This window comes from Carassius gibelio, chromosome A6, assembly GCF_023724105.1.
Source record: "Carassius gibelio isolate Cgi1373 ecotype wild population from Czech Republic chromosome A6, carGib1.2-hapl.c, whole genome shotgun sequence".
Taxonomy (NCBI): domain Eukaryota; kingdom Metazoa; phylum Chordata; class Actinopteri; order Cypriniformes; family Cyprinidae; genus Carassius; species Carassius gibelio.
The window spans coordinates 8,361,688-8,386,314 of NC_068376.1; the positions used below are offsets into that span (position 1 = coordinate 8,361,688).

General features: G+C 39.5%; 2 protein-coding genes across 2 annotated transcripts; one reads left to right on the forward strand and one right to left on the reverse strand.

The window, feature by feature from the left end:
• The first annotated feature begins 106 nt into the window (after positions 1-106).
• Positions 107-9,054, forward strand: LOC128015389 (INO80 complex subunit D-B-like). The gene is made up of 10 exons (XM_052599198.1): positions 107-255; positions 1,823-2,069; positions 2,152-2,888; positions 2,976-3,075; positions 3,319-3,531; positions 4,613-4,719; positions 4,924-5,057; positions 5,144-5,376; positions 5,459-5,631; positions 6,895-9,054. Exons 2-10 carry the CDS (start codon positions 1,852-1,854, stop codon positions 7,629-7,631), a joined length of 2,652 nt encoding a protein of 883 aa, XP_052455158.1. The 5' UTR covers positions 107-255; positions 1,823-1,851; the 3' UTR covers positions 7,632-9,054.
• A 4,872-nt stretch (positions 9,055-13,926) lies between these two features.
• On the reverse strand, positions 13,927-23,945 carry LOC128015395 (G protein-activated inward rectifier potassium channel 1-like). Its single transcript, XM_052599207.1, has 3 exons — positions 22,516-23,945; positions 21,902-22,118; positions 13,927-16,067 (listed from the first exon to the last, which is right to left on the reverse strand). Exons 1-3 carry the CDS (start codon positions 23,191-23,193, stop codon positions 15,343-15,345), a joined length of 1,620 nt encoding a protein of 539 aa, XP_052455167.1. The 5' UTR covers positions 23,194-23,945; the 3' UTR covers positions 13,927-15,342.
• Positions 23,946-24,627: the final 682 nt, after the last annotated feature.

A 24,627-nucleotide genomic window follows, 5' to 3' on the forward strand; every position in this document is an offset into this window, starting at 1 on the left:
TCCACGCGTTAAAAAACTTAATTTGCTAGCATAAAGCGTAAAGGGGGAGGCGGAAAATCCCCGTTGAAAGTAATAGCCGTCGACCGTATGAAAAGATCAGCGTAGCTTGTTTAGCATAGGCCGCAGCGATCGGGGACTCGGCGGCTGCCGGGAAGCAACGGACTCAAGCAAAGGCGGAAGCCCGCTTATCACGCACTGCAAGACGGGTACCTCGTTACTCGACTCGGGGGATTCGGGAGGTTTCACAGGCCAACGGTAACTACGAATTGCGCAGAAATAAAGGAATACTTGCAAGTCAAAATGTGTATCTTATAAGTTTTTCTTGCAATATTATAGCAAATTAAGCCCGTGAAACTAATCTAAATATACCTGATAAATAATACTCCGAAACTTTAAAATGTCTCAGGTCGTCGATAACGCGTTTTCTTTTGACAGGTATTTTGCTTATGATCGGTCCCGAGTCTCTCCCGCGCTTAAATAAATCAGTCGTCCGTTACAAAGTTTCAAAATGCGTTCGAAATATTTGCAAGACGCAACAAAGAAATTGATTCTGCCGCGCTGATTCTGATCGTATCTTTCGTGAAATGAATTAAATTGTTACTTGAGACGCTACACACCCAACTCGCTCAATCCTTGCCTCAAAAGTAACTGATCGAGATGCCCAAGTACATGATGTAGTAGGCGGGTTGTCCACCGTCCCCTTGCGTTTTCAAAGTTGCTTTGCATGTCAAACGTATTGTACTCTTCCAAAACACTTTTACGAGCCATCGTTTTATGATTTAGTTCTTCACCTGCTAAAAGTTCTGATTACAGCAGTTTTTCTAGTGTTATTGATTGCTTAAAATAGGGGCTACTTGCCCTGTTTCCTGTTACTTTATTATTTAATGGTTTAAGCTGTGTATGCTGAACATAATACATACTGCATGCATCGATGAGTGCTTTGGAATGCAGAGTTCAGATTTGTTAGATGTTAGAGGTGACTGCAACATATATTGAAAGCTACTTTAAATTCATTGTGACTTGACCTGCAGATATGCAAGCTTGTCATTATTATCTAACCGGTTTTATTAGAGCTGTTTGACTGTTCCATTATAGATTCATAACCTTTGTAGTTTTGTATACATTGGTGAGTGCTAGAAACTCACCATGAAGGAGCACAATAATAATGGAAGAGCCCAGAGCTTTGATATCGGTGCTTTTAAAATGTTAACCATCATGTCTGCAGACTATACAGTTTAGGGCAGTTAACTGTAACTGCATGTAATTGAGATGAATAAAATGAATATTACAGGAAAGGCTGGATTACATTATAAGACTTTTTAAATCTGAACAGATTTTAAAACACTAGGCATCGTACACTTGACGACTTTGTAAATGGTTACAGAGAAAAATGTATGTGTTTACATCAGTATGTGTTGTAAAATCGTCTCAAAATATCAAACATGGTTGATATCCTCCAACTGGATAGAATTATAGTCTGAAACCGAGTCTGTTCCATGATTTGTTTTGAAATCTGTCAACGCTGACTGCCTAATATCTGCAGACCGGCTCTGACTTTCAGCAGTGAGAATCAGCTTGTCCAGACTGCAAATTGAAGCAAAAATTTGGCCAAAAGTTAATAATTTAAAATTATATAAAGTATAATTATTTAAAATATATACACAACATTTATATACATTTGAAATGTAATTAGAATTATAAATGCAAGACACATTTTCAGTTTTGAGTAAAAAAAATAAAAAAATGAAAAGTTGTTGTTCCTGCACTCCAAAAGAAGCAGAGTTCACACTTTTGTCTCATTCACAAAATGTTTTTTCATCAGCTGATGTTCCGGGGAGTTCCAGCTCTGGGATGTATGAAGGCAAACACATCCACTACTCGGAGGTGGACCACAAACCTCTGTGTTCATATAGCCCAAAGCTTTGCAAGCAACGCCGGCTCAACGGTTATGCTTTCTGCATCCGTCATGTGCTTGAGGACCGGACTGCTCCTTTCAGGCAGTGCGAATATGTAGCCAAGTACAATAGCCAGCGCTGCACCAATCCAATACCCAAGGCTCACGACCGAAAGTAGGTTTTTGGATTTACAAATGTTTAAAAAAAGATTTTGCATGTTTAAAGAATTCTGAAAAAAAAAATGTTTATCTTTTAGGTATTGTAATAGTCACCTTCAGGTTATGGGTGTCCTCCCCAAGAAGGAGCGAAAGAAGAAACAAGATACAATAGAGTCTTTGGCCCTCAACATTACTGTTCCATCCCTGGCTCTGAAGACCCACAACGGGCTTGAGCTTTTACCTCCATCACCCCCAGCCTCCTTGGCTTGTCTACTCCCCTCAGATCCCTTCACCTTTTACAGGGGGGGAAAAATGTTAAAACCTAGTGGCACATTTCTGAAGAAGGCCCAAGACAACCAAGCTCTGAACCATAAGCAGAAACAGCAAGATCACAGTGTGGGTCCAGCCTTCCCAAAACATTTCGAAACCTCGTCTCTTTCTTCAACTCTTCAACCTCCTTGCTTCCCTCCTTCCCAGACTGGAAGAACCACACAAACACCCAAAGTTCCCTCCTCCCCTCAAACGGAAATCTTAAAAACCCCTGCAATTCATTCAGGTTCATTTTTCAAAACCTCATCAACTCTTCAGGACAGCGGCCAGGGCTCAATAGAAACAACTCCAGCTGATAAAAAAATTAAACTGGACCTTAATCATGCTTTTGACAAAAAGGTTGTCCCTGCAGCTTCAGGGAAAGCACCAGGCCGTGATGACATACGTAGACGCTTAATAAAAATGCACTCAGTTGCCATGCAACAACAAGCTCCATGTTTGCAGAAGTTCCATAGATTGATGGACCAACACAGGGGGAGGTACCAAGACCTGAACACACATTTAGGTTGGTAATTATGAACTGAGATTTTGACATTTAAAGGTTCATTTAGCTTTAGTTTGTTTTCCATGACAAACACCGCTTGTGTTCTAGGGCTTGTCTGGTCCGAAGACAGTGAAGAGGAAGAAGGAGACTTGGGGAAACTAGTGTCACATCAGTGCCAGAGACTACAAGAGAAGCACTTTGAGGAATGGTACAGTCATCCATTAGTCTAACAATCATTCGGCCACCAAACACAAAGATTGCTAAACTGCAACTTGCTTTACTTCATGGCTTCTTTCTCATATAATAGAATAATCTAATCTCAAATCAGTATTTCTCCATTTTCACAACCGGTTGGCACTGCATGAATGCTTACACTCTGTGACCCAACAGTGGATTGCAACCCACAGTTTGAAAAGTGCTGATCTAGAGAATTCTCTTTCCCATCTCACAGTGCCAGCAGTTCCCGTGGTGAGAGATTGACAGGCTTCTGCTCGTACCTGAGACAAAAACACACGCACCTTTGCAGAGAGCAGAGGGGCTTCAGGAGAGAGAGGAGATCCCAGCATACCCTTCGTAAAGCCCTGCTTCAGGCAGCAAGAGAAGAACCTCACCACACTGCACAGCTTATTCAGGAACAATATAAAAAGACCTCCACACCCTCCAGGTAAAAACACACACTTGTGTATTAAAGGAATGCTCCACTTTTTTTGAAAATAGGCTCATTTTCCAACTCCCCTAGAGTTAAACAGTTGAGTTTTTTCATTTTTGTATCCATTCAGCCGATCTCCAGGTCTGGCTGTAGCACTTTTAGCTTAGCTTAGCATAGATAATGGAATCTGATTAGACCGTTAGCATCTTGGTCAAAAATGACCAAAGAGTTTCTATATTTGTCCTATTTAAAACTTGTCTCTTCTGTAATTACATCGTTTTCTAAGACCGACGGAAAATGAAAAGTTGCGATTTTCTAGGCCGATATGGCTAGGAACTATACTCTCATTCCGGTGTAATAAACAAGGAACTTTGCTGCCTTACACAATGATATCATGCAGCGCCTGAAAATAGTTCCTGGCTAGTTTGTGTAAGTTGCAGCAATAGCAGAGCAGCGAGATTAGTACCGTATTTTCCGGACAATAAATCACACTTTTTTCATAGTTTGGCTGGTCCTGCGACTTATTTATCAAAATGTATTTGACATGAACCGAGAAAAATTAACCAAGAGAAAACGTTACCGTCTACAGCCGCACTAATGCTGCTCAGTGCTCCTGTAGTCTAAACTGAAGACATAGAGCGTGGATGGTGGATGTACACTGTAATGTTTTCTCTTGGTGCTTGGTTCTAAATAAATGTGACTTATAGTCCAGTGCGACTTATATATGTTTTTTTCCTCGTCATGACGTATTTTTGGACTGATGCGACTTATACTCAGGTGCAACTTATAGTTGGAAAAATACGGTAATTTTCTAAATAAGAGTTAAATTAAATGTTGGTGTAATATTTTGGTTGCACTTTGAGTTAGTAAATATAACTGGTTATGTATAATAGGCACATAATATCTTAATATTGGAATTGCAGGCCCTTGCATTTTATCAAAAGTTTTATAAATATTGTATAAACTGTTAACATAATGTCAGATCAAATCGTAATGAAACATTTGATTTATACACCTAATGTGCATTCAATATTCACTTCATATTGTACATTTTCATGTTTCAGTAGATGTTTTCTTATGTGTTTTGAATCCACAGCACTGCAGTACCATTGTCTGGAGATGACTCAGGGTTGTGTTCGGCTGTCGTGAAAGGTGAAGACTGCAGAAATTCAGCCTTACCCTTCACTAGGCACTGCTTTCAGCGTATCCTCTCAAAGTTCTTATTCTTTCAATTAGTCTGAACTCAACTCAGATGTACCTGTAAAACAAAGGCCGGCTGCTTTCGGCTGTTCGTCTGCATTTCAGAACAATTTGTCCTGTGACTTTTCAACAAACCATCTGCTTTGGTGATAGACTAAAGTTTTACAACTGTTTTCCCTGTGTTGTGTCCTTAATGGCACTCTGTAGATATCCTTCAGAACCGTTCACAGCAGCTGTTCTCAAGCTGCACCGCTCGCTTTGCAGATGGAGCTCAGTGTTCCATCCCTGTCTTCGATATCACGCACCAGACGCCACTTTGTGATGAGCATGCCAAGAAAATGGTGAGAAACAGAAGACTTGCTTCATTGCGTAAAAAACTTTTGCTAGTAACTAATTTAACCATGTGTGTGCTAATTGTGCTTTACAGGACAATTTCCTTCGAGGTGATATCAGCCGGAGAACGTACCACCACCACCAGCAGATTCAGCGGCACAGACCACTGAAGAAAGCCAAGCCTCCAGCACTCACTAAGAAGCATAAAAAGAAAGGAAAGCGAGGAGCACCAAGGCGTCCTCAGAAACCCATTCCTCCCTCGGAGCCCCAGGGTAACCTGGGATTGCCTTCCATCTTGTATCTGCCCACTCAGCCCTCTGGCATAAGGTGAGAGCCGAGTGTGTTTGAATGTGTGTATCTGTGTGTGTCTGTAAGTGTGCACTGCACTCATCTTCTTTGTGTTTTGCAGGAGCCCTTTAACTCCTGATTTAAGTGCAGATGAATTTCCAGATGACATCACCAATGACATCAGCGACATTCCACATGACCTGGAGTTGAATCAGGAGGATTTCTCAGATGTTCTTCCTCGACTCCCAGATGACCTGCAGGACTTTGATCTTTTTGGAAGTAATAGTTTTAATGGTAAGATAAAAAAAAAAAGAAGAGTCCTATGTTCACCAAGACTGCATTTCTTTGATCAAAAATACAGTCTATTTTAAAATATAATTTAGTCATGTGATGGAAAAGTTGCATTTTCAGCAGCCATTACTCCAGTCTTCAGTGTCACATGATATTTCAGAAATCATTCTAATATGTTGATTTAACGCTCAGGAAATTTCTTATCAATGGTGAAAACGGTTGTGTTGCTTAATATTTTTGTGGAAGCAATGATAGTTTGTTTTTTTTTTTTTTAGGAATTTTTGATGAATGGGAATTTGTAACATTTTACGGCAAGGTTCCATGGAAATAAGTTAAAGTTAATGTATTAACTAATATGAACAGTACACTTATTACAGTATTTATTTGTCTTTTATTTAATCATTCATCAGTGTGTCCTTTCTGGATAAAATACTTCTTTTTGAGGCTCCTTATTTTAAAGGAACATGCCACTATTTTTGAAAATAAGCTTATGTGACTATAGAAGAGTCAAGTTTTGAATAGTAAATGTATCGAAACTCCTTGGTAATTTTTCAGTAAGATGCTAACGGTCTAAACAGATTCAATGATCCATGCTAAGTTAAGCTAAAAGTGCTACCGCCAGACCTAGAGATCGGCTGAATGGATAAAAAAAATGGTAAAACCCAACTGTTAAACTCTAGGGGAGTTGGAAAATGAGCCTATTTTCACAAATAGTGGAGTGTTCCTTTAAGGTTTGTCTGCAAACATAATAAATAAGATGTCTTTTGCTGTGGGGCTGCAGGAAACACTGGCATATAGTACAAGTTTGGCATAGGAATTGGGGGCTGGTCAATATACTGTATTTAACGATATGATCATGCGCATCTAGTCTAAATCGCCATCACCTGCTTTCAAATGGAGCGGCATTTAATAGACAGAGCTGTAGATCACTGACAAGCTATGCAATATCGCATTTATTATCGAATGCTTGTCGAAAGCGATAATGAACGCGATACTGCGTAGCTTGTCAGTGATCTACGGTTCTGTCTATTAAATGCCGCTCCATTTGAAAGCAGGTGATGGCGATTTAGTGGTAATAACGGAACCAGATTTACTGATTAGATGTGCATGATCATATCATTAATAGGAATTTTAAGAATTGATATCTAATTGGAATTTTGTTTTTTATACAGTGCTACATAATATCTGTTTTTATATTGTTTTATGGTAATACCTACTTTGCTTAATAATTTGGTATTCTATTATTCATGTTTGTTTGCCATATAGGCAAGAATGGTGAGCTGTTGCCCACCTCTGAGGAAGCCGAAGAATTGGTTCGCGTTCTGCAGGCCATGGGCTCATACCCAGAATCCCTTGCATGTCTAAGCGGAATGGCTGAGCTTGGTCCTGTAGAAGCGGTAGATTGTCGTAGCATGCCGGGGGGAGTCGTGGATCTACTGAGTGGACGACTATCTGCTGAGACTCTTTCCAGCCTGGAGCTGGACCCCAGTCTGCTCCCCACCTCTGAAGATCCTTTTCCCCCATCACCTCCATCACCACAACCCCCTCTCACTCCTCCATCCTCCGTGGGGCAACTCACAGACAGCACATACTCACAGAGACAACCTCATCTCTTAGCAAAGATGGATAACTCCAAAGTGAATCTGAGCAATCTGTCGCTGGGAAAGGACGAGGACATCTCTCATGGCTCGTGGGGCGTTCTCGCCCTCCCTCTCAATGACTCCTCACAGTTTCACAGCCTTATTGCCTCTGATGGCCTGCTGATGTCCACAGCCCTCTCAACGCCAATGACCCACGTGACCTCGGCCCCCTGTCAGCCCAGTTCAGCCCTCTCCACTTTGCCTCAGACCGTGACTGTCACTCGCTCCACAACCACATCCTTGCCCTCATCAACAACATCCCAAACCAAGCACCTTCTCCCCTCACTGTTCAACCACTGTGGGATTCCAGCAGACTTGCAGCCGCACCACAGTACACCGGCGCCACCTATGGACCAGGCCTGAACTGCAGGCAGAACCAATTTGCTACAGTCACAGTGTTCAGGGAACGTTGCAGGGGACCCCCCCCCCCACCCCACCCCATCCCACACACACACCTCCAGTGTCAGGGTCATTCTGTCCATCTTCTCAGTCCTTTGCAGCTTTTTCCCTCAACGAGAAAGAACATCAAGCAATAAATTTCCTTGTCTGCTTAAAATAGTTGCTCTTTGCCCGAAAAGCAAACATAGATGGATTTTAGCCATTAATATCACTTGTATCCATAAATGCATATTTAATATATTTATAGAGTAGCAGTCTGCACAACTAGTTTTATTGAGTGAAAATGTGCGGTAACTGGTGAAAACGTGGTTCTTGTTTAGAGGTAATGGGACAGTTTGTCAGTGGCAGACACAAGGGGAAAGGTGTCATGGTTGTATCACTATTTTGTCCCCTGTGATGATTAAAAAACGTATTATTTTGGCAGATGGTGTTTTATGTGCTGTTAGTAGCCGTTAAACTATGGCGTCTTGCTCTGAGTGTAAGTGCCTGCCATGAAAGCTGTGTAACACCTTTGTAATCAGTGTATTGCAAATCAACAAAATACACACTGCAATGACATTGAGTAAAAATCTGTAAATGCACAAAATTTCACTCTTGAAAACACGAAAAGTTGCATTTTTTCCCCTGTTTTTGACAAGTAATTACCTTCTCACGTTACCGTAAAGTTACTCGAGGGTGTTAAACTTCCATTCTGAGTGTTCAGTGTGCTCCTGTGTAAGGCCTTTAGCTGAAGTGATAGCAGTTGTGGGAAATAAATGGTGTAAAGCTATAGTCAGTTATCTTGTTATGGCTTTTAAAGAAAGTAGTTATGATGCCTTTACCCTCGTGTCATACCAAGTCTACATTTGCATTTTCCTGTTTATCTTTGTTGCAGATGCTTTTTTACCAAAGTGGCTTACAAGAGAGCCTCTTTTTATGTCCACATCAGAAAATATCTATATATCAGTATATCTAACTGACCAATATAATGAAATTGTGTTCGGGCAGTTAAGCTTATAAAGAGAACAGTGATGTATAACCTTAATTCGATATCTTTATAAAACGCATAATGATATAAAATTGTGGTTTGGTAGACTTGCCGTTGTACCAGATGATGCTGCTTTTACCAACAACAGGCATAACTGACAGAAACCCTTGCACACCGAGGGTCGTCTCATATACTTTTTATACTTATTCACTGAATGTATCAAGTCAACAAAAAAAAGTTTATTATAACCTATTAAAATGTTATGGTCCTCTTGTTTGTTCAAGGTATTTTTATGTATTGACACGTTTACTTTTTGTTACTTAAGTGCTTGGATGTGGGTGTGTGTGTGTAGACAACGTGTAAGAGAAATTCTATTTGTTTTATCTGAAATGTGTGAATTAAAACTGATATGACCACGAATTTGTGTGCACTCATTATTTCAGTATGCTGTCAACAGCCATTTGCTAGTTTTGTGTTGCAAAGAAGACACTGTGATAGCAAAACAAGACTGCAATATCTGGATTAAACTTAAAAGTACCAAGCACAGAGATGCTTTATAAGGTATAGGACCTTTGGCTGGCTTTCTAAACGGATTGTAATTGCAAACTAGGGGCTGTTAAATTGTAATGGTTTTGGACTTCTACCTTGTCGACGAGAATATTACTTGAAAAAAACGGCAGAGGGCGCCAAAGGAATCATAATGTGGTCTAGTCTTCTCCAATGAGGGAGTTTTGATTCATATCAGTTAACAAAAAATATTTGTTTGTTCTGCGAGTCGTGTTAATTTTTATTAAAATCTGCAAGTCTACACTATGAAATCCGAGAAATTACCAGAAAGTAATTTATTTTTTCCCTTTTTTTCCAGTTCAGTTGCGAACGAGATAATCTTGTTCAGGTCAGTTCTCGTTCAGAGAACAACTAATCGTTCAGTCAAGGGGTGTGTATTCATTCAGCATGTCAAACCAATGAAGTTCGTAATTAATCGCTATTTGCTCTTCAATTTTGAGGCGTAGGGGTAAGCTTTCAATGGGGCACGCGCCCCAGACAGTTAAATAATACTGATAAATAGCCTAAATATCATTACATTACATAATATCCATTACACCGACCTGAGAATAGTTTCCCCTGACATTTAAGCAATAATCCCTGTATAGAATCAGAACTACATGCCGGGATCGCAAATGAATTACTCTTTTAATTATTCAAACAACTTGAAAGAGACATCGTTTACGATTCAGTTTGATTCATTTGAGTAGTTCATTCACGCAGCCGTTTCTCACAGGTAACAAGGAGAAAAAAAAAGATTTAAAACCATAAAAGTAGGCCTATATATATATATATATATATGTGTGTGTGTAAACACTTTTTGACCGAATGGGGGGCAGCATGTTATTAGGCTAGAAACGCTGTTAAAACGATTGGTTTAAAACCACGGACTCGTTCACAAACGAATTGCTGCTAGTGTAGGCCAGTGACAAGTTGGAGTGAAATACGATTCTGTCTGATATAGTAGCGAGCGAAATATGAAACGAGGTATTTTGTGTATCTTCCCACTGTTCGAAATGAGTCTGCACATGTAACATGCGTTTAAAGATGACGACGATACTGCTCATAATGACAGCGCTGATGCAAATCCATTTCCCTTCGTCGCACCGGTAAGAGGGGCGCGAGGATGCTCCTCCGCGCGAGCCCGGGGCTCTGGCGTTACCTAGCAACGGCCCCCATACTGTACTCCCGCTCCAAGAGCCTGGCTGCCTTCAGATCCGGCGCTGTTTCTATTTCTGTAGTAGCGTTGCAGTCGCCGTCTGCTAAAACATTCATAGCACAGTCCTCTTAGCGTTTGGCTTCTGCGGTAATGTTTCAGTTTGAAGCACTACCCTACCCAACGCGCCGCAGAGTGATACTGACAAACGGCGCGTCAAATGATGGGTGACAGACCAGTTAATCATGGGCTGCCGTCTCCGGGGACGCGCTGATTGAGTCTGATGTAATGGATGTTATTATGGCCAGTGACATGACAACTGCGACCTCATGCACAGTCGTGTTTCCCACATAACAATTGTTAAAGCAGGTGCCGAGAAAATGTGATCACAGCGGTTTCTCGCACGCTTTTGGCGAGGGGAACAAGCAGAGCTGAAGAGGGAGGGAGAGGAAGGAGAGAGTGAAAGAGTTGCATAAACTGTCACAGTGATGAGATTTTATCATTATGGCTCCAGATATGCCAGGGCTGCCGTTAGGCCATGACAAGGTTTAACGCCCCCATGATTCCACATGAACAGCTTCAACAAGCGCAATCGTGTGTAAGTATCAAAGTGGTTCAGTGCACAATGGTGCATCGCACGTCTCTGTGAGCGTCAAGGCCTCTTGACCTGAAGGCACTGAGGTAAACTGGTGGAGAGAACACATTTCACAATGCCTCAGAAAATGGATTGTCCTTAACACCCACACAGTCCTTTTTAGTCCAATAACCAAATGTTTATTTGAGCTGTTCATCAGCCTCTGCACTGCTGTTGTTATGCTAGCCAGCGTGTGGGTTCACATCTTGTGAATTGCTAATATTCTGATGAGACCTCTGTTTTAAAAAACTGAGACCTGTAACCCATTTTAATAAGTTTAAAGGGATAAACCATCAATGAAAATTCCAACCTCATATTGGCTTTTCCTCTTCTTCTGTGGAACATTAAAGAAGATATTTTGAAGAATATGAGAGTTTCGGTAGCCATTGACTTCCATTATATGGGCAAAAATAGGATGAAAGTCGATGAGAACTAAAACTGCTTGGTTACCACCATTCTTCAAAGTATCTTCTTTTTAAGAGTCTATTAAAAACATTGATATTAATTGCTTGTTAAATATGTGAGTGTTACAGATCACTGCAGTTTGTGTCTATACACTGTGAACAATGCAAACAGATGTATTTAGAGGCACTATGGATCTTTTTACAGCTGGGATTGCAAGAAGAGTTGATTCTTCAATTCTGACGTGAATCGAGGGCCGACTCCCAAGGTTTGGAGTCTGCAGAAGATTTATTGGATTCAACAATATCACTAATATTCTATCATCTAATTTGATGTTGGAATAAATCTAATTCAGATATCAACTGTTCAGCAGGTGTCAGTTCACTCTGTGTAGTACTGGTATTGTAGTATCTTTGTTTTTATAACGTAACTATTAATTCAATTGAAATATGTTAAACTTTATCTACAAAATGTAGTGTGTTACAAATAAGGGGAGGTTTCAAAATAAAGGTTCCAAAAGTGATGCCATGGAAAAAAAAGATTTCAGAAGCTTGTAGTGAACAGTTTTTAACGGACCATTTTTTTCTGAGTGTGAAGAACACGGCTATTATCTAAATAATATTTTCCATTATAAAGAACCATTTGTTGAATGGAGAGTTTCCGTGGATTTCTGTGGAATATCATTTTTAATGGAATCATATAGATGCCAATAAAGAAACTTTAATTTCAAGAGTGAATGAAATCATGCCTTCATGAACAAAATTTTTTTTTTTTTTTTTTTTCTTTCTGTAATTTTTATCAATGTCATTTCAAGTTTTTGTAATTGTAGTGACACCACTGCCTAAAATTGCTTAAAACATCCTCTAGTAATGATACAAGATGTGTCACACAGAATTTTATTTTTGCTCAAGATTAAAAAAAGAATCATCTCCATTGATTCCAAATCCTGGAATCAGACAGCACCAGATCTGTTAGCTATATGTAATCTTTTAGTCTTTTTACTAAATATCGTCTTTAAAAAGGCAAGTCTATATCTAATCATCTTTTCTTTACATCTTTAGAACAATCAAGTGTTAAATTGAATGGATGATCTGCCACAGACTATCTCAAGTGCATCACCCGGATACAACAAGCTGGTAAATGGCACACTTTCTCTGAAACATGCACACTTCAGAACAGACAGCACATTGTCCCTGCAGGGAATATCCACACAAATAGAGCATCCTGCTGCCCTCACGACCATCAAGGCCTTAAGCCATTATTTATCTGTGGCAAGTGCCATCCTGTGCCAACCTCAAGACGTGGCCCTGGACAGGACCCTTTTCGTCCTGTGTGAATTAAATTAAACGGTTAAATTGCTATTGAACTGGAAAGTATACGATTTCTACTTTGATCTGCTATGTACCTAAAGCTAACCAGTAAAAACGTCTGGAGATTCTAACCACCTTTAAAACAGCAAATGTTTGACCGGGAGGTTGTTAACAAAGGATTTGCCTTTGTTTATCTATAATTAACGAGTAAGAGCCTTTCTCCATCTATTCCATCATCAAAGTATTTAATTTTAAATGAGAGTGATTGAATTTTCACCATCGGAGAGCAGAAACAATTTAGGAACTCATTAATGGTTATTTGAAAGTACATTAATTTAGCTAATCTTATATAGGATGGGATTAGATCGCTAAGTATGGAACTGATGAAATGAAATAAGGAGCGTATGACATCGGGCTGCAGGGGAAAATAAATGAAAAGGGATAGCAGGTTCTGAGAGCTCTATGAAGAGACGAGCGGGTCACAGCAATAATGGTCTTTAAGCAAAGCAGGTTGACCTTCACAAAGCCCTTCTTTTCATCTGAATTTGACATTTAGTGACAAGATAATATTCTCTCTGAATTTCACCAGCTCCCTTTTCAACACACACACACACACACACTTTTAAAATTAGCTTCCTGCTGATAGAAGTTCAGGATATTGGTCCCCTGTGGAGAGGTAATGTGTTAATGTTTCTTAGGGAAGTTGCATCGAGGGATTCATTTAACGGTGAACTGCGTGGAGCCCCTGCAGCTAAGCAACTCTCATGCAGATTTCACATTGTCTCTTTCACACTTCACACCCACATTCATTTTGTCCTGAGAGGTGAAGCAAATAAATGTCTGTATCAGATGCACGCTGTCTTTTGCAGTTATAACTTGGGAAATGCTTTATGGTCCAAGGTTTTGTACAGCCACAGGGGTTCATGAAAAGGACAAACCTGCCCATTTGTTACAGAAAAAAAGCTTTATTATTCAACTTAAGCGTTGTAAATAATAAATCATGATGAATAAATGAAAGCCCACGTGACCTTTTACTAGGCTGACGTCTGTGTTTTTTGTGGCATTTGTCCGTTTCATTAAATGTGAATGAAGAGTAGGTTTAAGATTCAGTTGTTATTATCTGCACAGAAAATGGCTGTTCTTTCATAGAAATAGAATAGAACTCTCAGGACATTTGAAGCAATCTAACACCTCCAAAGAACAGCATCGGGGGCAGCAAGCTGCCAGTCATCCAAACATTTGGGTCAAACCAGATCAAACTGCTTTATTCATTGAGAAGACCTCTGCCAATACCAATGAGCTTATCTGCGTCGAACAGGGGCAAGTCCACCCATAGCTTTGATTCATTTTGGACTTATTTTGTGATGATGGTTCAGGTGGAGGTTATCCTTCAGTAGTTTCCTTTCATAATAGACTTGTTACACATCACAAAACATTTATTACAGTATTATAAACCACTCCAACTGCCATTCTAACATTCGTCAGAAGTAGAATAGAATGTATTGAGAGAAACATAGTTAAAAAACTGTTAAACCATTGAACGTTAACATAACATAAGGTACAAGATTTTTCCAGTCAGAAGTTCCACTGCAATTTATAATCTTATTGCTTTCGGTTTTACGGTAACACAAGAGTTAAACAAAGCCATAACAATGTTGACAAGGTCCTATCTTTAAAGAATATTAAAACTGATATATGCATCCATTGTGCTCTTTTCTGTCTTTGATAGCCCCCCCCCCCCACTTAATCCATCTTTCCCATCGCAATTCTCAAGTTATTCAGGTCAAGAAAATATTTGTTAATTTCAACTAAGTTTAAACTTCTAAACAGAGAACAGCAGGAAACAATCATTGACAAAACATCATATAGTCGGAGCCAAATGTGAAATACTGTGAGAAAGACTTCAAGACTTCAACAAACAGCTCATAAAAGCTTTAAAATGTGTCAAACTTTGTAAAAGCTTTTCAGCTAAATGTCTATGATGATTGGTATTTTACATTTGGCTCCTTATATTTAAGGCGTATTCTTTGACGTGAGATAATCTGACTCGAATATGAAATGACAGGTCATGCAATAGATAAAAAAAAAAAACAAGAACGAAACCTGAGTCGCTTCATCCAATAAGGTGTTAAATTTCCATACATGCACAGCGCCCATTTTTTTAGGTCTTAAGACCACAGAAGCTAATCTCTCAATGTGTTATTGTGAACCACGATAACCAATCCACTGATAAAAAACAAAACAAAAACAAATGGCTAACTCAGGTTATAGCCATTGGCTTCTTTAGAAACAGCAGTTACCATGGATTATCAGTGAAAACTGACATAGCATTCTGATAATTATATTGATATTCTGTTTTAAGATATACATAATATGGGCAAGCCCTCAAAACAAGTTTGGCTAATAGGCTAATATAAAAGATATACTGAATAGTTGTTAAATAGTGTTGAGTACTGTGGTATTATCTGCAATTAGACGTTGAAAATGATATCTCCTTTCATGCTGTTAGTGGTAAAAACATGCCAGATTGTGCAGAGGATTAGCATTTATCTAATATTTTATCCATATATAAATTGCTGTAAGTATAGATTGTCCTTTTAACTCAATTTCAATTTCAGAGGAGGTAAATGGGCAAAATGTGTATGCATATAGAAATCAGTTCATTTAAAACTCAAGCCTGTAAACCTCTCTGAATTAATTTTTCTCAGTTTGGGAGGCAGATGACCATCCATTCGTCCTCCGATTCCGACTCCACCCACCCCGACCCCTCCAGCCAACCTTTGCAGTTTAGGTGGCAGATCTGTCACTGATTGGCTGATAGGTTCAGCCCCGCCCACCAAGCCCAGCTTGGGAGCCAGTCTGTCCTCATTGGGGCTAAGCATAGCACTGATTGGCTGAAGCCTCTCTTCTGCCACGCCCGGAGCTGAGCTGATTCGCTGGAGTTTGACAGGCAGGTCACCCAGGTTATAGGTGATCTCTGAACTCATGCGCAGAAGCTTGCGGGGCATTCCGTCCCGGATGGGGGCCTCCCGTCCCGTAAGCTTCTGAAGCTTGGCAGGCAGTTTGGTAGTTGGCATGGGGGTTGCTATATTGATGGAGCCAGTTTCTGCATCGCTCTGAAGTTCCAGACCTTCAAGAGTGCCACTGCCCTCCGTCACCCCACCTGCGCTTTGGCACAGAGAGGGCGCTGTCAGAGGCGATGACAGGAGCAAACTCTCCTCTTGTTCTTTAACACTGTGTGGAGGTGTGGGAACTTCAAAAGTGCCATGAAACTGCGAATAGTCAACCTTGAAGAAACCCTCCTCCAGAGAAATTACCGGGAAGAATCGGTGACCCCACAGAACCTCATCCTCCGTGTACGAAGTACGAGCCTGGCATGTCATACCTAGGACAATACAAGAGTCAAATGAATTAGACAGCGAATGAAGGGGACGGTAAAAATCTTCATAAAGCTTTGTGCAATATCAAATCTGTTTCAGAGGAGTGTACTGTGCAACAATGGTTGGGTGACTAAAACTAATAGATGCATTACTGACTGGGTGCATGCACACACACACACACACACACGAGCGCATTTACTGTTGAGCAACACCCACGGGAACGTCTGTTCACGGTCCATTTGGTTGCATGAAAACAAGAGCTTTATCTGTGGGAAATTCATTAGATCTGTGTATCACCCACACCAGCGAACATCCCTCCTTAATTAAAGCATGCAAAGCCTTCGCTATACAGAGCTCATTTTATGAACCCCCTAACAAGCAAACAGATTTGCAACATGGTGTTCTACATCAGTCAATAGCAAGGAATCTAAGATAAGACAACTGCAGACTGAAAAGCAACACAGCACTTGATGCAGTGTACTCTTGACGACACATGAAAGGCGCGTTTTTCGTCCATCTGCAATAGCGAAGACGGTTCCTTGAAAACCAGTATCCGCATCTCCATGTCTCCATATAGGAGTGTGGTTCTTTGTCTACCTCTGTGGCTCGTGAGATGTTTGCAGGAGAGATACTGTTGAGGACTTTGTTCTGTACAGGGATTTGAGCAGCTGGATGAAGGTGCTTAGAAAGCATTGGGACTGCTGCGTCGTTCTTCTCACACAAAAGAAGCAGACGTGGTCTAAAAAGAGACGGTCGCCGAGTGCGCATTATAATAAACCTCAGACCTAAATATAAAAACCAAGCAAGACAAAACATACATTATACATTTTTCAAACTCAACATTGTTCTTTTTTTCTCACATTGCCGCCTACGACCATCGCACACCTACACACTCTCACACACACAAACTCAGGCACGGTTATCCTCCCTTACTACAGTAGAAAAAAATCCCTGCTTTTCGAGCTGACAAATCCTGGGCTTAGCAGTATAACACAATATTATTCATCTTATGAAATATTTAACAGGCTTTCTGCTGTTTGCTGGGAGAGGGGAAGGTAAGGTCTCTGCCGGAGTTGAAATCCAGTCTGGATCCCTGCGATTTTGGCTTACATAATCATTCCATATTCTTCCATTATGACAAATTTCCTTTCTGCTTTTTGAAGGAACGTTCGCGCACATTAGCTTCCACCAGAAAAAGAATGGTACCGCTACACTCCAGCATCTGACAGTTATGAGAACAATTTATATTTCCAAGAGGGATAATCTGTTTCTATGGTGACCGTTATCAAGTATTCGTTTCCATTGCCACAGAGGTGCTCTGCCTGACCTGTTTCTGTCATCTCTGTCTTTCTCTCTTTCACTCGTTCCCTTTCCGTCATTTTGCCCTACTCACTCCACATTCCCTCCTGTCCATTTTCGAGTCTCTTCCTAACACACCTATAGCACTTACCATCATTATCATCATGACTCCCTCTCCATCCCTATCTCACACTCTCCCTTTCTCTCTTGTTGTCTCTCTCTCTGTGTGGTGTGAGATAAACTCTACTATCTGGCTGCTCTGAACAGTAATTGACCATGCAGCTGGGCCCAATTCTCTCCTGTATCTCGCTGACACACAGTGTGTGGTCCTGAGGGGATGAAGCAGTGCCTCCCTTTTGATTTGCTGAGACCCCTTGGGACGGTTGCACCGAGCTGCCCTGTTTACTCACACTGCTGAAAGCACAAGAAATGGAATGGAATTCTCAAACCATAAGCCAAGATCTAAAAATAAAAAGTCAATGAATAATGCCAATACATTATTTCTTCCAAATATAAATGGTTAATATTCCATGCTGCTCACTATGTACAAAGACACTGTAATTGAATCTAGCCCAGTGTTAGTATAATTACTATTATATATATATCTTTTTATTTTTTAATGTTATATACAATTATATATGTACTATACTATTATATATGTTTTTATTAATAGTTTGATTTTTATTTTTATATATTTCTTTTTCATTTCAATTTTAGTTAACATTTTGGAAAATTTGTGGTTCTTTTACATTTTTTATTTTTACATGTCTATTTAGTTTTTATTATTTTTTATTCCAGTTTTAGTTACTTTAGTACATACATAAAAATGAAAATAGTTTCTCGGGCAACTAGCTGAAATAATTTTTTTTTTTTTTTTTTTTTTTACAGGAACAAAGAAGGTTTTATTTTAAAATAACTAATTCTATGGTCTAACTATTTCTACATGGCATAACCACCATGTCATTCTGTTGATCTGGTCAATTTAGTGACAATAACTGCCTAATCAGACATCTGATATGATGTAACAAAAAAGCAGTCACAGATGCTACAATCATTCAGTAAATAATACTCTTCAGTAGGACATATTTCATATGTTTTATCTTATTTACATCATATTTAATTGGTCAAACTGTTCTGTCACACAGAGGCTTAAAGAGAAGTATACAGAATGCATTTAATCAAAATAGTTTGGCACCACAATCTTAGCATCAAGCAAATCTGTGTCATGCTCATTTGTCAAAACACAAATGATCTTGATTCTCATTTTTTTTTTTGTGTAGACATATTCAATTCAAGTTTATTTGTATAGTGCTTTTTATGATACAACTTTAAAGAAAATTTTGTTTCTACAGTATTTAGTAGTTGCTTATCATTGGCAGTTTATGTGCATATGGCAAAATTAATACAAAACACAATCAACCAGACAATGAACAACATCAATTATTATTGTTGGGAAACTAGTTTTAGGAAAAGCCCCTCCATATATTTGTTTTATTTACCGAAATATCTATACTTTAAACATGAAACATTTATTTGATAATTAAAAGTTGCATAAGGTATTTAAACTTAAAGGAATGTTTTATATATATATATATATATATATATATATATTATCTAGAAAAATAACTCTGATCTACTTATATTTCAACAACTTTTTGACAACTTTTTCCAAGCAGGGACAGTTATAGATAAGTAAACATTCTTGTTTGAGAAAAAAAAATAATGCATTCTTTTGTTGTGGTCTTGTATCAAACGATGCTTTAATCATAAATCTAGTTTTATCATCTTAATTCACCATGTCATTACCAGCATTTCTGCAGCTTAACTAGAACAATGTTACAATGCTGAGGTCAACTTTTTGATTCCGTGGAAACAAATCTACTTCTAAAATAAAATCTTAAAAGTGCTTTTGTTTAAGATTATGTCTTTAAGAATTTACATCACAAGATTATTACATCTTTTGAAGATGCAAATTACAAAGCACTGAATGACAAACACTATAATTGTAATGCAGTTTTTTTTTTTTACTAAAATTACTTAACATTCAAAACCATTACTATTTATTGTGCCTAGAATGATGTTAGTTTCAAGTCATTTTTCTTAACACGTATTCTGTTTTTGCTTAGCATCAGGAATATTTTTGCTATATTTCAGAGACACATGTTTGCAGTGTAATGTGAAAAGCTGTAAATAATTTGACAGATGCGAATGCGAACAGCTGTCATATTTATCTCGGAGGGATATGGATGGCTCAGGGCTGTTCCTCTGAGACTCTTTGGCCTTGAAGTTGCTGCCTCTCTGCTTGAAGGAAATTAATGTATTAATGTCTAAATCTTCCTCTTGCCACATTGTGAGAATCACATAGAGGAGACTCAGATCAGTCGTCACACTTGATAATCCAGAGTCAATTTCTTTATAGGAAAGCACCTAACATTTTCAGCTACAAAAAGTATATTTCCTCCGCAATTGTCCAATAAGAAAGATAACATTTAGCTGAGCACACTTTTAGTGGCAACATGCTCTAAAAGCAGTGCTGGGGTGCAAAAATGTGTAAAAATTTTACCTTTAGGTCTATAACAGCTTTTCGTTGCGGGAGTATCCTTAAAGGCACATCTTTTTACCTTTTTATCCTTAAGTAAGTAACGTTCAGGGGTAGATAAGTTACAAAGTTGTCCTTTTAAGGGTACTGCATCAGTGATACACTGTTGCACCTCTACAATTTTCGCACTTTTTTTTCTGACACGAGGGCTGTTATCATACCTGCCATTTAAAAACCTATTACTGTCAATTTAATGGCTCTTCAGCTAAATGTAGAAAACACAAAAATTCACGAAACATCAAAAATATAATAGGTAACACACTATTAAAACTATCAAGCCATTGTTTTTGCCAGAAGACTGAATTGTAATTGGAATATATTTAAACATAGAGCATAAGCTGTTAACCTGATGCTTATGAGAAAAAAAACAGTTTAAACCAGTTTTTAATCTTAATTTATGCTCCTGTAGTTTAATGTTGTGTCCTTTTACATAAATGCTGCTACTACAGAAATTTGAAATAATCATTTTAGTCTGAAAGACAGAAATCTCACAAAAATAATGACTCCAAATAAAGAAATAGTTTATCCAAAAATGAACATTCATCAAATAATAGTAGTGACCCTCAGGCTTTTCGAGATGTAGATTAGTTTGTTTCTTCAATGGAACACATCTGAAGAAATCTGAAACCAACATATCAAATCAATTCCCTTACTGAGACGTAGCCCTTGTGACAACTAGCCCCGGTATATATCCGCTATCTGAAATATGAGCTTTCATATACTGAGACGTGTCTAAACAAAGACTTTAATCCTGAAGATTAGAACTGAAGGACACAAGAAAGCCCACACACACACACACGCATAACAAATGTGTGCTGCATTCCCACATGCACATGTCATAAACCTAGCCATAATTACAGGACATAATTAAAAATGTCTAATGAATTAGTTGATAAGTAGTAATTAGTATTTGATTTGTGAGGCTGATAAACACAAGTTTCGTCTCCATATTTCAAACAGCCAGGAAGACTTTACTGTATGGAGACCGCTTAAGAAGGGGCCGATTTAGTTGCTATGGAAACTGATTCACAATGGGGAGAACAGAGTGCTGACTAACTGTACATAATTCTTCTTTTTTCCCCCCTCTTTTCTTTTTTTACCCACAAAGCCCTTCACTTTCTGCAGGTGGAATATTCAGATGTGCCATCAATAAGGAAGACCGGACAGCATATATGATTTTCTTTGTTATGTTAATTGAATTAAACCATGGAAACACGAGGTTCTGAATCTAATTGAATATGTACATACAACATGTATACTGCAGAGATTTTCCGCTGTTGCTTGTTTGAATGCGGTTTCTTACTGTAAGTGTGTGCTGTCTTGTATAAGTATGGATCGATGTGTTTGGTGCTGCAGGGTGAGAAAGTAAAGGTGAGCTGTGATTTGATTGACAGGTGGCTTAATCTCTAAGAATGCCAGACTACAGAATCATGAGACAGAGAGCAAAATGAAAGACTAACTTTGTATATCATCTCTTTCATAACACGTCTCTCTCTCTCTCTCGCTTTCCGTATTTGCTACACGCCAACCTTCATTCATTTTATATCCTAGAAAGGCGATTTGCACCAGCAAACCCGCTTCTGCAGACTGACACACTGAACCACACACGTGTAGCACATCACACAAACACTTTCACCCCACACAAATATTCTACTATTGTGCAAAAAAACAACGACACACATTAGAAATTCATTGAAAGTATAGGGATTTTGAAACTCGACTAACATGGTTTGTAAATAATGTGTATGATTCCATTAAAATAAACCATTGTTTAAAATTTTTTTTTTCTATTTCTCTAAAACATTTGTTAAGCACACATGGTGGAAATTTACTGAGAAGGATCTGGTGAAATTACATTTCAGCATTCAGATACAGGTTTCTGCCAATTATTTTTTTTTGACATCTGAGCAGATTCTCTTTGTGTGTGTTACTGAAACTCACCGGTGGTCTCCACGATCCCTTCTAAGATAACCACAATCTCAAATTGCTCTGTTTGCATGGACCTGAGCGAGAGGTCATAGAATGGGCTCTTGGAGTCGATCACATGGCAGATCGTCAGAGGGGACACTAAGAAAAGCTGGTCAGCTCCGGTGCTGAAACCAACGTCCAGCTCCAGTTGATCCAGAGGCAGAAACTCGCCTTCAGGAGTCTGCCGGGACTACAGGGAAAGGTAGAGAAAGAGAACTACTTAGGATAAAACATGGAGATGATGGAGTATAAGTGAGTGAGAGAGAAACACCGGGTCTAATGCATCTACAGTGATCCAAAAGGGACTGTTGCATCCAAGACCATTGAGGGGTTAATACAAAACAAATCAAATTACAGGGTCTTTCTCATCTGTCTAGGCTTAAGGTAATGATTTTATTGGGTTAACGAATTAAGCTTAGCTTGAACCCATTAATATTATATTAACACGTTATGACTGCCTTTCGTTTATGTTTATTTCTAACTGTGAGATCTCGTAATGTAATCAGCACATAATGTGTTATAGGTTTCATTTTCTTTCCTTCTCTCTCTCTCTCCCTTTCTTTTTTTGGTGCCAGTCGTTTACTCACTTTAAGTAGTTTGCAGCGTATTTGCGCGGAGACCATATGGCTGTTCCGCAGGTTCCCCACTCGGAACATCAGGGTCAGTTTGCCGTCACGCATGGAAATAGCCGCGTGCTCGCTGAACATCAGCGTCTCTGCGCGTTTCTTCGGCTGGGACATCTTAATGAACATGCACCCGATCAGAAAAGCGTCCACTATAGAGCCTAGGATGGATTGGAAGAGGAAGAGAATGATGCCTTCCGGACACTTGTCAGTAATGTAGCGGTAACCGTATCCGATAGTGGCCTCAGTTTCGATGAAGAACAGAAAAGCGGAGGGGAAGTTATGCACGTTGGCCACGCACGGTGTGTACTTGTCATCGTGGGCCTGGTTAAGGTCTCCACGTATAAAGGCAATGACCCACCACATGGAAGCCATGAAGAGCCACGCCACCGTGTAGGTAAGGATGAAGATGAATAGATTCCAGCGCCATTTGAGGTCCACGAGCGTGGTGAACAGGTCCGACAGGTACCGGCTGGTCTCTCCTCCCAGGTTCCCGTGCTGGACGTTACAGCGGCCGTTCTTGTCCACAAAGCGCTGCCGTTTCTTTTTCTTCTCGGGGGCCGCCTGGTTGAACCCGCCGCCGCTGGACGAAGTGGTCACCACTTGATAATCATCCCCAAATTTTTTCCGCAACGCTGACATCCTTCACGGTTAAAGTTGTCCCAGATATACGAGAATGCTTTGCGTGCTTGTTCCTGACTAAATGTTTTCGGGTTTCTTCACACTTTAGGTACACCAGTCTCCCGCATTTCTGTGCAGATAATGTTTTTATTTATTTATTTTAAAGTTATTTTTAGGGCTTACCGCTGTCAATAGCAGCAGAGCGTTGCTCTTTGGATGAAGCGATGCGGATCTCCTTGTCTTCTCCAAACCCGCATAACTAATAATAATAACAAAAAGACTTACTCAGCCAAGGCTGTAAATGTGGAAAAATATGGATGCGAGTAATTTGTAATCTCAGATTGGCTTGGCGCAGTCTAGCATTTGTGCGTTGGCACCCTCCTCCTCCTCCTCCACCTTCATCCACTCCTGTTTCCCCAGGTGTATCGCACCAAATTTGATAAGATGGTAGTTGGTAGACGCCCTAAGGATCCTGTCCAAGTTTAACTGCTGATCCTCGCGGCTGGCGAGCTTTGTTATCTGATTCAGTTCGTCTTCACTGTTCTCGGTTCCTGCGCACTGCGCGCCTCCAGCTCTCAAACTCCATCTCCAGCCCCGACAAAGAAGAGAAACTTCTCTGAGAGGGTGGTGGTGGTGGAGATGGGGAGAGGGGGAGGGATGAACACGTGTTCTTGTGTTGGATACATCTTTTTTTGCTGCGTTTGTAATATGCTTCTCTGAACAGTGCTGCATACAACGTGATCTCTGCGAGATGTGTTCGTTTACAGCCAATATGCAGGATGCGAATTAAAGGAGGGTTGACGTTTGGGGGACCTCCCTAATTAAGGCTAATTCATTAATGCCCCCACCCCCACTCGAACTCAACATGTAAAGTTAAATAGTTATCAGTTGAATTTTCCGATGTTAGTAATCACAATTCGAATTCGAATTAGTCGCTACACACATGCTTGCAAACACAATTTGTATTCACGCTAGGAAATAACCATAGCAACAGCAGCTGCTTCAGCACTTTTGTACACGGACTAATTTACATAGCCTATCACAAAAAAAAAAAAAAAAAAAAAAAAAAAAAAAAAATTCAAAGGTCTCGAAGTCTATTATTTGCTACGGGTGACAAAATACTTTTTTTTTTTCGCGTAAGCAATTGAGGCCAGAAATTACAGCTACCAACAGCTCATTCTAAAAACAATACAAAGCAAGAAGCGTTTTTTATTTTTATTATAATTATTTATTTAAAATGTCGGAATTTTAAAAAGTAAACAGAGATGTGCACTTTGAATGAGCCGTCAGGGCATGGTAAAGGTGTTCCATAGCAAAATAGTAAAAGGCAAACATATTGTACAGTTTAGAGATGATTTAGTTTTATGTTTTTATCTATTTTCTAATGAAAACACACACTGTTTAAAGTCATTTGATCTCTGGTATTTCTGACAGAACTTTCTGTAAACAGTCAAC

Bases quoted from the DNA above. Each gene is read 5' to 3' on its own strand.
- LOC128015395 (XM_052599207.1), bottom strand. From the start codon at position 23,193: ATGTCAGCGTTGCGGAAAAAATTTGGGGATGATTATCAAGTGGTGACC. The intron at 22,119-22,515 runs GTGAGTAAACGA...CTTTCCCTGTAG, and splicing joins TACGCTGCAAACTACTTAAA to TCCCGGCAGACTCCTGAAGG. The intron at 16,068-21,901 runs GTGAGTTTCAGT...GTATTGTCCTAG, and splicing joins AGGGATCGTGGAGACCACCG to GTATGACATGCCAGGCTCGT.
- LOC128015389 (XM_052599198.1), top strand. From the start codon at position 1,852: ATGTATGAAGGCAAACACATCCACTACTCGGAGGTGGACCACAAACCT. The intron at 2,889-2,975 runs GTTGGTAATTAT...CTTGTGTTCTAG, and splicing joins AGACCTGAACACACATTTAG to GGCTTGTCTGGTCCGAAGAC. The intron at 5,632-6,894 runs GTAAGATAAAAA...TTTGCCATATAG, and splicing joins TGGAAGTAATAGTTTTAATG to GCAAGAATGGTGAGCTGTTG.